This window comes from Notamacropus eugenii, chromosome 1 (genome assembly GCF_028372415.1).
Source record: "Notamacropus eugenii isolate mMacEug1 chromosome 1, mMacEug1.pri_v2, whole genome shotgun sequence".
Taxonomy (NCBI): domain Eukaryota; kingdom Metazoa; phylum Chordata; class Mammalia; order Diprotodontia; family Macropodidae; genus Notamacropus; species Notamacropus eugenii.
The window spans coordinates 221,314,887-221,331,415 of NC_092872.1; the positions used below are offsets into that span (position 1 = coordinate 221,314,887).

Sequence of the window (16,529 nt, forward strand, 5' to 3'; positions counted from 1 at the left end):
TGAGTGATCATCTGGGACAATCCCCATCCCCAGGGACAAAGTCTACTCTGGCCGAAAGATACCCCTGTACCTGAAATTCCCTTAGGACTGTGGGAATGTTAGTCTCATTGGCAAGATTGGTCAGCACCTCCAGCTGCGGAGAGAAGCAGAGAAAGCCAGTAATGTCTAAAGACCTGCAACCTTCTTGTCTTACATTTATGTAGCATTTCAGACTCTCCTAGCCAATATCTCACTTGATCATCACAAAAACTCTGCAAAATATAGCGAAAAGATGATTAACTGTTTTACAAATAAAAAATAGAGAACAATGCAGATTAAATGACTTGCCCAAGTTAACACACAGAATTGGTGGCAGAGTTGAAATCCAAACCCATATTTCCCACCTCTGAGGCCATTTCTCTTTCTACTCGTCAGTGAGGAGATGTTTGTATGAAGGACTGACAGTGTTTGCACCTGGCCAAGAGTATATGCAAATACACATATGGGCCATGTATGTGTTTGCATCGGGGCATATGGTTTCTATAGGGTGAGCAGGTTTGGCATGATGTATTGCTGGAGAATTGCTATGTTCCCATGACAGTATTTATGTGCAGGACAGGTTTTGGTGTGTTTCCACAATTGTGATCACACTTTGGTGTCAAAGTGGATCAGTAAGCAGGATTGGTCCATCTGCCAGGCCAAATGCCCTTTACTGGGGTAGGATCATTGGCATTGGGATGGAGGTAGAAATAGGGAAGGGTATGGACAAAAAGTACAAAAACATAGACAGAGACTGGACAGATGGCTAAGGGAATAGGAATGTTTACAGACAGGGACAGGCCAGTCTGCCCTAAATGACCTTCTAAATGGAATCAAGTGTCTTCGTTTCCCATAGACTCCTCAGATATCAGCTGCTCTCTCACCTAAGCCTCATGCTCTGGGAATCAGGGCTCCAATGCCAATTGTGCATGAAGACCTGATTTAGAAGCCTGAAGCTGCAAATATCAGGAGACAGCAAGGGTTCTGTGCAGGTGTTTGGGGAAGTCATATGTAGGCCTCTTAGGATGGTTAGTATGCTCTTGTATTGGTGGTGGTTACAAATTAATGTTACTACAGGCTACCACATCACAGTCATGTAGGCCAACATCACTTACTTTCAGAATCTTGATCTGTGTTGGATCTGTGGACCTGATGTAGAAGCTCTTCAGGTATGGCTCAAACATGCCCTTACACAGACAAAGACAGATTAGCAGGGACTCATCATCTCAACCTCAGCCCATGAACAAGCTTCCCCCCAGCCCCACATCAGCCCTTTGCTCTCTACTTCTACCTCCTTAGTCCAGCCTCTCATTACCTCATACCTAGACAGTTTCAACCTTCCTGCTTACAAGTTCTTCCCTCTCCAATTCCCCCTATACATTGGTGCCAGATCAATCTCCAATGCTCAGCTCTCATCACGTCAAATTTTTAACTCTTTGTTTCCTACAGGTTTAAGCTTCTCAGCTTCACATTCAAGGCTCTCCAATATCTACCCCCAGTCAACTTTTCCAGGCTTCTTCCTCCTGGCTTCCTTACTCCACCCCTCTACCCTAAATAAGTTCTCTTTCTCTCTCTCTCATTCACTCTCTCTTCCTCTCTCTCTCTCTCTCATTCACTCTCTCTTCCTCTCTTTCTCTTCCTTCCTTTTCTTTCTTTCCTCCTCTCTTTTCCTCTTCTCTTTTTCTTCTGTCTCTCCCCTTTCTCTCCTTCTGTCTCCTTTCTCTTCCTCTCTCTTTCCCTCTCTTCCTCTCCTCCTCTTCTTTCTTCTCCTCTCCTCTTCTCTGCCTCTGCTCTTTCCTTTTCTCTCCCCTCTCTTCCTTTCCTTCTCTTGTCTTTCTCTCTTTCTCCCCCCTCCTCTCCTCTCTTTCTTCTTTCTCTATCTTCTCCTTTCTCTCTCATCTCTTTCTCTCTTCTCCCTCTCTTTCTCTCTCTCTCTCTACTCCCTTCCCTCAAGACTTGGTCTCCCTCTCTCATCTGGGCTGGAAGTGCAAGGGCTCTAAATGGGCCTGATCTCATTACTGGTCAGCACCAGAGCTTTGACCTGTTTTGTTTCCAACCTGGGCTGGTTTGCCCCTCCGTAGGCCCCCTAGTGGGTTCCCCAGCACAGGAGACTCACCATATTTATGCCAGATTTAGTGGGAACACTTGATCAGGTTGGCCCTCTGCAGTACAGAACTCCCAAGGCCCAAGAGAGCATGCTTGGGAGGAGGGATGACAGGTGTGTGCCACCACTATGTTCTCATGACCCCCTGCTGTGTACTATCTTCACCTCTGCTTTGGCTCATGTAGTTCCATTCCATCATGCAATCCTCAAATCTTTTGACCCCACAATGCTTACTGTAGCCTTGAAGTCTTACTTCCAGCTGACTTACCCTCCGCTTGATGGACATAGTGGCCACATTCTGTAGCACCACATACTGGACTTCACTGTGAACAAAAGAGGTTCAGAGATGCAGTGGTCACTGTGTGCAGGGTCAGGGGTCACTGTGTGCAGGGTAAGGGGTCACTGTCCAGCTAGGCACTCACTGTGCTTCTGCAGGGGCCACACCAGGGACCCCACCTCAGCCTCAGAATAGGCCAGAGTTTGTGTAAGTGGGTAGGGCTGAGGTCAAGGTCAAAGTCAGGGGAGGCATAGACATCAGTGTGGTTGGGGGACAGGGCCCTTCTGGTCTGCCCCACCTGTGGCTCCTCAGCAGTCGCACCAACGCTTTGGCGATGACTCCCACCTCAGCTTTGGGGGCCAGGTGGAAGTAGAGCTGAGCCACTGCCATGACCACAGCAGCGCTGCGGCTCTGGAGTAGCGGCTTTGTGTTGCGCAAGAGCAAGCGGTGGTCAGGATCCATGATGTATGGCCTCCGGGCAGCCAGAGGAGCAGCTGCCTCCTCTGGTCCTGGCCCCGACCCCTTCGACTCATCTTCTTCTGACCCATAGAAAGCCTTCTCAGGATTCTCCTCCAGGAGAGATTCCTGGAGGGTGGAGAAGGGATGGAAAGAAGACTTCATTGCCTTTACTTGGGCATCCTCCCCTTTTTTTCCTTCAAATCTGCTGAAAATCTGCCTCTCCCAGGAAGTCTTCCCAAACTGCTCCTTCCCATGAATCTAGCATCCTCTTTACTGCTCCCCCAACAACAGCTTTCTGTGTCCTGTGGGTTCCATTCCCAGACTTCTCTGTCCCCCCTCTATCATTTGCCTTTGCAATCTTATCCAGCAGGATCCCTAGCTGCCTCTCCTGAGACAAAATAATGTTTTCTCCATCAGTCAAGGGATTTTTATTAGACCTGGCTTCTCTCGTATCAATCCCAGGAGTGAAAAAATGTTATTCACTTTAACATTCCCCCATCGCTTGCCCCAAGACCACTCTTCAGTGACTCACATTCTTGTTGGGACTCAGGAACTGTGTGCGGGCATAGCGGGTCAGCATGTTGATGATGACGACCTGGCCCCACTCTTCCACATCAATCAACAGGTTACATAATTTACGGTAGTTCTTGTGGATCAGATCAATACGTTCTGGACACACCTCCTCAAAGGCCATTACCACACTTCCAGCCACCAGCTAAAGAGGACCCAGAAAGGAGGAGGAAGAAAGAACGAGACCAAGATATGTACAGACACACGTGAGTAACAAAGATGAAAGGTCAGGCGAGGGGATGGGAGACATCATAAGCCCTGTAGAATCCTCGCAGCACCCCTCAGTATTTTCTCAGACATCCACACCCCCTTCCTTCCACATCCCCATCTATGCCCTCCATACCGTGGTCTTGTCGGCTAGAAGCTTCTCAATGACTTCAATCAGCTGATCCTTTTGGTCAGAGTCCAAACTAGGGGGATGGAGGGCTTGTTGAAAGGGATTCAGTCTTTGAATCTGGGACCCACTCACACCATGCTATTCTGATGCTCAGATCCCTGGCCCTTTAGTATCCCCACTCCCCAGGCTTCTCTTTTACCCAGTTCTCAGTCATTGTTACCCATGATCTCTCCATCCATCACCACCCCTAAGCACCCATGGTTAAACCTCTGGCGTTGGAGATGAGGCCCAGGGTTCAAGAAGGTCACCTGTACAGTTTGGGGATAGCATGGGCTGCTGTTTTCCGCACATAAGGGGACATGTCTGAGGCAGCTTCCTTGATAGCTAGCATCATGATGGGTACTATGATGGGCACGCGGATGCTGGAAAGGACTCGGAGGGCACTCGCCCGGATCAGCTGGTTAGGGTCCTGCAGGGTAGAGGCAGGGGCAGAAGGAGGTCTTCTGTGGTCACTGTACCCTTCCAGTCCTTAACCCACTCTCACTACCACCTCCCTCTCTCCACTCATCATGACCATCTCTAGTCCCCAAACATCTTCCTTCTGGCACCTCAACCTGAACAATGCACCAATGTGATATAGCTACGGAGATCCATGGCCTAGCTGACTCATGGTCCCATATAAGGAAATGTGGTGATTTAAGATTAGCATGAATTGGCTGGCCACAAGTGTTCACATCAGGTTATAGGAGGAGTCTGTAGAGGGAGCTAATGAAACTTACTTAGAGAATGATTAAAAAAACAAAACCAAGTACCATTTTCAGTGTCTGGCATATGTCCTATGCTTGAGCTCTGACCTGAGATGGAAATAAGATGCATGCTTCTTTATAACATATTCAACAAGTGGTTGTTCATACGATCTCTACTTGTGTCAAATAAGGAGGAACTCAGTACAGCCTCCTGAGGCCATGCATTCTACTTTGGGACCAGCCTAATGTCAAGCCTCAATTGGAATGTTCACCTCTGGCTCCTGGTTCTGCTCTCCAAGGCCAAATAAAGCAAGTGTAATTCAAGTAACAAATCACTGAATCTTGAAACTGAAAGGGACCTGAGAGTCTCTGGTCTAAATCCTACAATTTTACAAATAAGGAAACTGAGCTCCAGCCAGCAAAAATAACTGATATAATGTCACACAATTAATGGCAGAATGAAGACTCGAACCCAGATCTCTTGACCACTAGTTCAATGTTCATTCTAATCATATGTGTGGCTTTAGCTAGAATACAGCAACAAAGGAAACTTGGATTCTTTGAAAAGTATTTCTTGTCTTTTAGTAAGATGTGATTAAGAGGATAATAGAAAATAGAAAATGTTTTTCTTTGTTTCCTTATAGTTTTCAATTTGAGTCCTTTTTTATTTAAGTACTCCGCTACTTGACCTTAGGAAGGTCATTGAAAACTTCTGGGTCTCCGTCTCCTTTTCGAGAAGGTAGAGGCAGGCGCTAGACTAGATGGTCTTCTAGAATCCCTTTCAGTTCTAAAACTCTATGATTCCCTGGTTCCTTCTGGAAGTCTGAACATAACGTTCTGACCCTAAATTGAATTGAGTTCTCTCATCCAGGTGAGATCTTTGTACTCACCTTAAGGTCCTGCCTCTGTTTCCCTTGTCTCCCTTATAGTTTTATCTGGCACAGAACTAGGCACATTGTAGGCATAATATTTTCCAAGAGGAAGGACTCTTGTTCTCTAGCAATTCTTGAAATTATAATATTAGAACTAGAAGGAACCTTGAGTATCATCTCACTTTACAGATGAAGACATGGGGATCCAAAGAAATGACTTGACCAAGATGATATAGGAACCAAGCGGCAGACTTGGGATTTAAACACAGACCCTTTGACTCTAAATTCAGTGTTCGTTCTATTATGTCAAAGGAAATTCAGGAATTATTGTACCTTATAAGTCACTCCTTATAATGTAAAATACAAAAAAGAGTCCTCCCCCATGCCCACCTTGTTCACTTCTGGGAAAAGCCCCACCCCATTTCCAACCCCTCTTCCCTCCTCCCTAGACCCTAGGGAATAAGATTGTGACCTCTGACCTTTAGGCCACGTTGGAAAGTTGAGATGGAGAGCAGGGCCAAGTCTTGCTGCTCCTCTGCATAGCGTACCAGGTACACATACACCAGCTTCTTCACCTGAGAGGACGAATACCTGAGCAGATGGTTCCTGGGACCCATCCTCCCCTAATTAATATGTATATACACAGAATTCTTCATCTGGGAGGGGGAACAGTTCTGAGAAGACACATTTTCCCCAACTCCTACCTAGACACAAGATACATGAACTTCATCAGTTGGGGAGATCCATCTCTACCCCTCCTCTCATTCCCTATAACTCCCTGCCTAGGTCAGCCCCTTCCCGTTGGTCCCTCCCTGTGACCCCTCACCTCAATGTTCTTACAGGCGACATTCTTAACTACAGCTGGGAACAGATCAGAAGCATTCTTACCACGGGCAATCATCTAGGGGAAAAGGAGAGGCCCAGAACAATAATTAGCAGAGAACAAAAGGGACTTTGTCCTAAACCATCCGCCCTTAGATGGAGAAGCATGCGTCCTTAGCACAGTCCTTGGAGGCAGAGGGTGGAACTGCTCCCATAGGACTTCTCTACCCTTGACCTTACCTGCCACCCTGCCTTTGCACCTTACTTATTCTATGTGCTCCCTGTGAATGAATTTACCCAAATTATTATTTTTAGCTGGTTATGGATCTGAAGTGACTCACAAAGTCCCAAGTGGCTAGGACCCCAAGATGGCGAAGAAAGGTTGTTCCCATCAACCTAGGCTTTGCCCTCACTGGCCTCCCCATCCACCTCCCTCACCGCCACAATCCTCTTCATGGCTTCCAACTTGAGGGAATCTTTGTTGGTATCCAGCATTTCCTTCAGGTCATCATGCCTAGGGACGAATGGGAGGGGAGAGATTAGTCAAGGAAACAGAATAGATTGGGGGATGAGGTCAGGGGAGGGCACAGGGAAGACATACATGAATATACAGAGAGGAAATGGTGGTAAATGTCATGGAGATGGAAGCATTAAAAGGTGGGAAGGACATTTCTGTTCCCTAACACCAAAACCAGGAATGCCCCTAGAACCTTGACCTCACAAAGTCTCTTGACCCTATAGTTTTCACAGATCCTGCAGAAAATGTCAGCTTTGCAGATTTTGCAAATGGGCCCACCAGCCAATGTGTTGGCTAAGGGTTGCTCAGTCTCAGATCACTGGTCTGGTTCATAAGGGCAAGTCAAGGAGCATCCTCCAGCAGACTGTGTCAGTCACCAGGAAGCTGGGGAGCAGGGTAAGGGTGAAGAGGCTGTTTCCTGAGCATCCAAAGCAGCTCCATCACGGCAGAGGATCTGCGTTTGAACCCTACTTTGCTCTGTCTGGGTGACTCAGTTAACCTCTTTGGGCTTTGGTTTCCATTTTCTATATTTATCTAAGCTGGAGAGAGGGTGACCTCCTCTATAGCTTCTAGCCCTGGCTTCTGCCCCTTTTATATTATATGGAAGTCTCCTTCTTTAGTTCATCTGGAAAATGAAGGACTTAGAAGAGATAACCTCTAAAGTTCCTTCTAGAACTATTCTAAGGCCCGAAATCCCAGACAGCATTGGACATTAATAATTAAACTAATGAATAAGGAACTCTGTAATCTTGAACTTCAAGAACTTAAAACTGCTGTAATCATTGAGTTAATAAATATTTAATACAAATAACTGATATTTACTTAGCAATTACAAGTTTACACAGTGTTTCATATATATAGGATATCATTTGATCTTCCAATAAGCTTTTGAAGTACTGTATTATCTCAATTTTACAAATAAGGAAATGGAGGATTAGTGGGTAAAGTGGCTTTCTGCTCCTAGGAGCCCACTGTTATCAGCTACAACTGCCTTTATCTTCTGGACAGAGGGCAGTTGCTCCTCAATCCTATCTCTGAAACAATCACAAAGTCCCTTTGGGATTTTCTAAATGTTTTTTATGAGTACAATAGATGGGGCAGAGAACTAGGGAAAGAGACTTTTGTATAGAATAAAGGAGCAACCCAGAAGTCAGGCCTAGAAGCCATAGAAGAGGCATGAGGGGCCCTTCTAGTCTAGATAAATATTGGCATTGTACAGAGTTAAAAGAGATCAGCCTGAATTCCACTTAGGAGCCCATGAAACTTATGGACAATATTGGTTTAGGAACTTTAAGACTTCTTAAAACTGTCTAATTCTCCTTATACTTATGTCAATATTTCAAGAATCTATAATTCCATTAGTAGAGATACCTTAGCAATTCAGATTACAACTGTTTTATGCCTTAGTATAGCAATCAATCAACTAAGAAATCAATAAGTATTTATTCATTGCCAGCCATGTGCCAACCATGGTACTATGTACTAAAGACATAACGGCAAAGATGAAACAGTACCTTCCTTCAAGATGTTTATGTTCTATGTACACATGTAAGGGAATGTGACACACACACTCACAGACACACAAAACCAATGCTAGTGGAGTAGGGAAGAGAATGGGGAGATCAGAAGAGGCCCTTTGGAGGAAGTGACATGAGCTGGGCTTTGAAGCAGATGAGGGGTTCAAAGGGGTAGAGGTGACAGAGCACATTCCAGCCATGGGGGATAACCAGAACAAAGGACTGGTGACAGAACATGGATAGTCAGATTTGGTGAACGGCAAGCAGACCATTTTGACTAGGCCACTGTGTATGAAGGAGAATAATAAATAATTAACCTCAAGAACTTGACCAGAGACGTTGTACAGGGCTTTAAATGCCAAACGGAAGACTTCGTATTTGGTCTAAAGATAATAGGAACCCACTGTGCTTCTTCAGTAGAAGAGTGACAGGGTCAGACATGTGCTTTAAGAATACTAATCTGTAACCCATGTGTACAAAAATATTTATAGCAGCTCTTTTCGTGGTGGCCAAGAACTGGAAATTGAGGGGATGCCCATCAATTGGGGAATGGCTGAACAAGTTGTGGTATATGAATGTAATGGAGTACTATTGTGCTATGAGAAATGCTGAACAGGCAGACTTCAGAAAATCCTGGGAAGACTTATATGAACTGATGCTGAGTGAAGTGAGCAGAACCAGGAGAATAGTGTTCACAGAAACAGCCACATTATGCGATGGCTGATTTTGATAGACTTAACCTTCCTCAACAATGCAAGGACCTAAAACAATTCCAAAGGACTCATGATGGAAAATGAAAGAACTATGGCGTTGGAATGCAGAGCAAAGCAGACTATTTTATTTTTTATTTGTTTTTTTTTCCTTTCTCATGATCTCTCCCATTCGTTATAATTCCTCTATACAACATGACTAATGTGAAAATATGTTTAATAGGAATGCATGTGTAGAGCCCATATCAGATTGCATGCTGTCTTGGGGAAGGAGAGAGAGAAAATTTAAAACTTATGAAAGTGAATGTTGAAAATGAAAAATAAATAAATTGAAAACTGTAAAAAAAAGAGTAGAGAAAAATACTAATCTGTAGCCATTTGGAGGTAGAACTGAAGTAAGGAGAGATCTGAGGCAAGAAGACTAATTAAGAGGCTATTGCATTACCCAAGTGAGAGGTGATGAGGATGTATATGGTCTTCTCAAGTTCAATCATTTTTTTCAATCTTGTCTGACTTTTGGGGGGCTTTCTTGGCAGATACTGGAGTTGTTTGCCATTTCCTTCTCCAGCTCATTTCACAAATGAGGAAGCTAAGACAAATAGGGTTAAGTGACTCGCCCAGGGTCATACAGCTAGTGTCTGAGGCTGAATTTGAACTCAAGAAGAGTCTTTCTAACTCCAGACCTGGCACTCTAGCTACCCATTTGAGAGTTGCTATGTAAAAAAAAAACCACCACCTGGTAGCCAACCCTTTGGAAGAGCCTCTCCAAACTCAGGTCAGCTGGTCCTCAGAGGACAGATAGCCAATCCCATACTTGAAACTAAAGGAGGTAACCTGATACAGCGTAGGGGGCAATGGATTTGGAGTCAGGGAGAACTAGATTCACTTAATTTGTCTGTGCCTCAGTTTCTTCATCTTAAAAAGAGGAGTCAGACTTTATGACTTCTACATTCCCATCCAACTCTAAGTCCATGATCCTACATCATCCACAGTTTGTACTGGTGTAACAATCCTTTGATGACCTAATGTCCACATTATGAAAAGACATCAGACGCAGACACAGACACATACATACATATATGTGTGTGTGTGTGTATGCATATATGCTTCCTTGAACCCTATAATTCTGTAGTTGCTGATAGAAACATTAGCCAAGAATTTCCTCTTTACCTCTCTTCCCATCAAATCACTCAGTTGTCTCCTCCCATTCATCCATATCTCAACTTAAAAAGAGGCCTTTCTCATTGTCAAGGCAAACCTCTCTGCATGCATCTGTTTAAAAATTGTTATTGATATATTTTTAATATTTGCTTAATAATTTTTTTAGTTCCAAGTTATCTTTCACCCTCCCAGTGAAGGCAAAAAAAATGTGATATCAACTATACAAGTGAAGTCATGCAAAGCATATTTCCATATTAGCTATGTTGAAAAAATACAAGAAGAAAAATAAAGAAAATGAAAAAATATGCTTCAATCTGCATTCAGACTTCATCAGTTTTCTCTGGAGATGGATAGCATTTTTCATCATAAGTCCCTTGGAACTGTCTTGGATCATTGTATTGATCAGAACAGCTAAGTTATTCACAGTTGATCATTGTACAATATTGCTGTTACTATGTACAATGTTCTCTTGGTTCTGCTGACTTTATTTTGTATCAGTTCATATAAGTTGTCCCAGTTTTTCTGAAACTATCCTGCTCATCATTTCTTATAACATAATACTATTCATATACAACTTGTTTAGCCATTCCCCAGTTGATGGACATCACATCAGTTTCTAATTCTTTACTACCACAAAAGAGCTGCTATAAATATTTTTTGTACAAATAGCTCCTTTTCCTTTGATGTTTTTGTTACACAGTCCTAATAGTGGTATTGATGGGGCACAGAGTATGTGTAGTTGTATAACCCTTTGGGCATAGTTCCAAATTGCTCTCCAGAATGGTTCTCCATACATCCCTGATCCCATTTCATCCTGTCTTCTCTTCAGATTGTCTGCTCTATCACCTCCACTTTCTACTTGCTCTTTCCCTGCTATCTACAAACATGCCTATCTCTCCCCCTTCATTAAAAAACCCTCACTTGATCATCCATTTCCACTAGCTATTGTCCCATATCTATCCTCCCCTTCTTGGCTAAACTCCTAGAATCAGTGCTTCCATTTCCTTTTCTCTCAGTCTTCTTTACCGTCATCTGCTCCTCCAATCTGATTCCCCCTTTCTAGATCCCCTAAGAGAGCACTATCTCCGCTCTCCTGTCCCTGAAATAAGGGCAGGGAACTAAGCAGAGAGACTTCTATACAAAATAAAGGCACAAACCAGGCAGGGCTGAAAGCCATAGAAGAGGAATGAGGGGACCCTGAGGGGGATGAGGTTTCTTACTTCTTCAGCTAAAGTGCTCTCTCTAAAGCTATTATTTTAATTGCCAACTTGAATGGCCTTTTATCAATCCTCATCCCTCTTGACTTCTCTGCAGCATTAGATGCAGGTGATCACCCACTCCTGATACTTCCTCCTCTCTAGGTTTTCATGACACTGCTCTTTGCTGATTCTCCTGCTATATATCTAAATACTTCTCAGGCATTTTTTTTTTTGTGCCATATCTTCATCTAGGTCATGTCCAATAACCAGTGGGTGTCTCCCCAAGGCTCTGTTCTGAACCTTCTGTCAAACTCAACATCCAAAATAGACCTTATTATCTTTCTCCACAAACCCTCCCTTCTTCCAAACCTCCCCGTTTTCCTCAAGGATATCACCATACCCCTAATCACTCAGGATCAAGACCATGATGTCACTCCCAATTTTCATTCACTCCACATATCCATTGCCAAGTTTTGCATTTTCTACCTTCATAATATCACCCATACACATTTTCTTTTCTCCACTCACACAGCCTACACCCTCATCACTTCTCTCTTGGACTACTGTAATAGCCTATTGATTGATCGGACGTCTTGACTCAAATCTCTCCCCACTTCAATTTAACTTCCCCTCAGCTACCAAAGTAATTTTCCTAAAGGGCAGGCTTGATAGTGTCACCTCCCCCCCACACCTCACCCTACTCAGTGAACTCCCATAGCCCCTTATTACGTCCAACATAAAAAATAAGATCCTGTTTGACATTTAAAGCCCTTCCCAACCTGGTCCTCCTTTCCTTACTAGTCTTATTACACTGCATCACTCCATGAATTCTTATGATCCAGGCATGCTGACCTTCCTGTGGCTGTTCTTCATGCAGGACACTCCATCTCCTGACTCTGTGTCTTTTCACTAATGGCACCATGCTTGGAGTGTTCTCCTTCACCTCCACTCCCTTGGCTTCCCTTGCCCCTTTTAAGATCTGATTCAAATCTTACATTCTCTAGGTCTTCCCTCCCTTTCCCTCACTGTTAGTGCCTTCCCCCTCCCCCCGTGGGGTTACTTTCTATTTACACTGTATATATACCATGGGGCAGCTAGGTGCTGCAGTGGATAGAGCACTCAGGAGGACCTGAGTTCAAATCTCACCTCAGACACTTGACACTCACTAGCTATGTGACCTTGGGCAAGTCACTTAACCCTAATCGCCTCATCCTAGGTTATCTCCAGTCATCCTGATGAATATCTGGTCACTGCATTCAGATGGCTCTGGAGGAGAAGTGAGGCTGGTGACCTACACAGCCCTCCCTCACTCAAAACAAAGTGCAAGTCATGTTATTACTTCTCTGATGGCATGGTTTTTTTCAGCAATGAAGGACGAACACACACATATATACTATATGTTCAATTTTTTGCATTGTCTCCCCCCATTAGAAAGTGAGCCCTTTGAGGGTTCCTGTGTTGTTATCTTTCTTTGCTTGTTGACTGACTAACGCTGAAAAGTAAAGGGTTAGGGACTGCCACTCATTACTTCCACCCCAGGTCAGCTTAAGTCCCTTTTCCAGGTACTTTTCTAAAAATGTAAATCATACGGTGATAATAAACTACAAGGAAACAAAGGGAGCTCATTGACATTCAGATATATATGAAATATTGAATCTGCCTGGGCTGCTCATCCTGGTTTTCTAATACTAGTATGACTGTATGTGTGTGTGTAATGGGGAGGGTGGGGTGGGTAACCACCTCCCAGAACAAAGCCCAGCTCCCCACTGCATACACTCTCACTTGCACTGAGTCACAGCCCACACAATGGGGCTGCCAACTCCACACAAGCCAATTCTCTTGCACAATTTACTCCTACTCCACACTCTGTACCTACACATTCCTCTAATGAACAAACCTGGCTTCTCCCGATCATACTTTGTGTCTCAGTGCTAGCTCTCCTAGCTTCTTTCCACATACCCAAGGGCTAGTTTCTTTACTAAGATCTAACACCACTGATAGAGTCATAAACAGATAAGCTTAGGGGATAAGTGCATGCCTTTGCAATGTGACGCCTTTGGTCTGACAAAAGGATCTGTCTCCTTGCTTTAAGAACTGCAGAAGAAAAGACAATGAAGTATGCTCAGATTCAGCCCAGAGACCAGAAGTGTCCCCAGGAGGGTATACCCTGTGAGGACATGCACATGCGATTCTAATTCTTTCAGTTCCAGGATCCTTTCACAGAACCACTCTTGGGAACTCACAAGTTACATATACTGAGCCTCAGTTTCCTCAATTGTAAAATGAAGGAGTTGGACCAGAAGTTCTCTCAGATCCTTTACAACCTCAGTTGGTCCATTATTTCTGTCACCAGCACTGTTTCAAACTTAGGGTTTGATGGTGCAGTCCCAGGAAGTGGAATGGCTATGAAAACTTGGATCAGCCTAGCTGCATGTAAATAACTGGCAGGTTCGCACTAATAGTCCTCAGTCCTACAGTTTTTTCAGTTGATATGATACTGAAAGTATGTACATTATATGTGTATGCTCAGAATTTCTTAGACATACATAAACATATGTAACCAAAATTGCTCAGCATAAATATTTACACAGATACACACACATACACACACACACACAAGTATAAAACAAGTAAGTGCAGAATTTCTTGAACTTTGCAGGAAACAGCAAAGAGTGGTGAAAAAAAATGTAGTGAGTGGGAGTCAAAGGGATCTGAGTTCCAGTCCCAGCTCTGCCACAAGGAGACCTAAGCTAGGTCACTTCATCTGTCTTGACTTCAGTTTATTCATCTGAAAAACAATGGGATGGACAAGGCGATCCTTTGGGTCCCTTCCTGTTCTGATATTCTATGATTTCTATGTAGAGTCAGCGAATTCCACGTTAATTGGGGACACTGAAACAAAGTATAGAGGCAGCTACTGCCTCAGTGAATAGATTGCTGGGCCTGGAGTCATGGCCAGGAAGACCTGAGTTCAAATCTGACCTCAGACACTTACTTGCTGCGTGACCCTGGGCAAGTCATTTAACCTGTTAGTCTGAGTCTATAGGAGAAGGATATGGCAAACCACTTCAGTAGTCCACAGGGTCATGAAGAGTTGGACATCACCGAAGAACGCAATGTATGTCTGTTGCTTAGCATCCTGCTCTACAAGCCATTGGAAGAAGGGATGGAATGTGGAATATGCTGTGTTATCTGAATATGGGTCATGCTCTGAAATTGAGATCTCTTTAAAAGGGGATTTTGTGTGTGTATGTGTGTGCACACATGCACTTGCTTTAAAAAAAAGCCACTTAGCATGCATTCAAATTTTATAGCTATATTTGAGATAAAGTGAAGTCTACATTTGGACCAATGTAGTATGCTCGTAGGATGACTGAAATGTAATGAGGTTGATTATCACATGAGGGATACTTAATAATTTCCCAAATGGTTTCTGCAGAGGATGTGGCCAATCATCTGGATGAAGGACAGCCTATAGAAAAGCATATCTTTTTCCCTGCCCTAGAGAAATTTCTCTGGTAACTGATGATGCCTGTGACTTAGAGGTCTCTGTTACTTAGTTAAGTATAGTTTAAAAATGTGTTTAGATCCTTTGGATTTGCATAAGATATGACTAACATGGCAGACAATAGAGAGAGGGTAAGGAAGTGTCAGAGAGAATAAATAAAGTGTTCTGGGAGAACACTTTACTAGGTAGTGGCACAGATGTTTGTATTAAAGGCACATTCTGTGGTGCTCCATCTGAACATCCAATAATTTTGATGGAATGGAATGGAAAAAGCATACCTTATAGCACTTACCATGTACCAAGGACTTTGCTAAGATATTGTCTCACTTGGTCTTCACAACAGCCCTGGGAGGTACTGCTATTTTTCCCATTTTTCAAATGAGGAAACTGAGGTAGCTAGAAGTTAAGTGACTTGCCCAGGATCACAGATAAACTGGATTTGGTCACAGGTCTACTTGACTCCAGTCCCAGCACACTATCCACTGAGCCATTTAGCTGCCTCTGATGTTAAATAGATTCACAGCAGAGATATTGTGAGTATATGCTTAACCTATTCCTTCCTTATCCCTATTTCTGTGGGAGGGTGTAGGGATAAGAGATGTACTTTTACCTGAAGAGCCCTTCTACCAAAAGAAGGGCTGAAATGCTTGAAGGCCACATCATGTCCACATCGTGACGACATCATGAAGGGGAGGCCCTTCCAGACTTCTTTTCTCCAGGTTTCAGGTCCCCACTTTCTTTTTAATTACGTTAAAATATTGTTATCTCAAGGTCCTTTCCAGTTGTGTTCCTTTGAGTGGCCTCCAGTTTATCAATGCATTTTAGGGTCAAATGTCCTTGACCGAATATAATAATACTAACTGAATATATTAATTATAATATCCCAGATGTGGTCTGACTAGGGTAGGACACCCACCCAAGGCTAGCATCCCTTCCATTTTAGACCACAGCCTAGGGTTTAATTAGCTAATTTGGGCTACCATATTAAACCATTAATTCATATTGAGTTTGAATGCCACTAACAACTCCACTTTTAAGATAAACTACTGTCTAACCACACCTCTCCCCATTTTTTAGAGGCAAATGGGTAGTGCAGTGGATAGAGCACTGGGCATGGAGAAAAGGAGACTTCAGTTCAAATGTGGCCTCATTCACTTACTAGCTGAGGAACCTGGACAAGTCATTTAACTTTTGTTTGCCTGTGTTTCCTTACCAATAAGATGGGGAGAGTAACAGAACCTATGGGTTCCAGGGTTGTTGTGAGAATCAAATGAGATGATGTGTGTGGAGTGCCTTATAAATCTAAACGTGCACTGAGAATATTGGTTATTAGGATGATTGTCAAGTTGATTTTCTGGATCCAAGTCTAAGGCCTTACACTGATGCCTATTAAGTTTCACCCTATTGGCATGAAACATCAGTCCAATATTCTAGCCTGTCCAGATCCCTTTGGATCAAAGGTTGACTTTGTCAGTCTACTGCGTTAGATATCCTTCCCAACCTTGTTATCTGAGAATGTAGTGAGGATGCCAGCTGTGCCCTTATCCAAATCAATGATTTAAAAAGTTAAGGATTTTTCATAATTTTCCTCGTATTTGTTATTTGTGAGTGTGCTTGCTTCTTCATTGTCACTAAGAAATAATAAGCCCTAAAAACCCTCTAAAAGGGTTGTGTACTTGCTTCAGGGATGGCAACATAGGGGAGAAGCTGTT

The 16,529-nt window shown here is 43.5% G+C and overlaps 1 protein-coding gene across 3 annotated transcripts in view; it reads right to left on the reverse strand.

Moving 5' to 3' along the window:
- The window catches only part of AP3B2 (adaptor related protein complex 3 subunit beta 2), a 52,906-nt gene that overhangs the window by 24,089 nt on the left and 12,288 nt on the right, over nt 1-16,529 (reverse strand). For all 3 annotated transcript variants that reach the window (XM_072627853.1, XM_072627869.1, XM_072627861.1), the window contains exons 2-11: nt 6,644-6,719; nt 6,210-6,284; nt 5,863-5,958; nt 4,074-4,234; nt 3,772-3,838; nt 3,391-3,573; nt 2,698-2,984; nt 2,391-2,445; nt 1,134-1,205; nt 71-133 (exon numbers count right to left, since the gene is read on the reverse strand). In XM_072627853.1, coding sequence (XP_072483954.1) covers nt 71-133; nt 1,134-1,205; nt 2,391-2,445; nt 2,698-2,984; nt 3,391-3,573; nt 3,772-3,838; nt 4,074-4,234; nt 5,863-5,958; nt 6,210-6,284; nt 6,644-6,719 — 1,135 coding nt within the window. The remainder of the gene's footprint in view (nt 1-70; nt 134-1,133; nt 1,206-2,390; nt 2,446-2,697; nt 2,985-3,390; nt 3,574-3,771; nt 3,839-4,073; nt 4,235-5,862; nt 5,959-6,209; nt 6,285-6,643; nt 6,720-16,529) is intronic.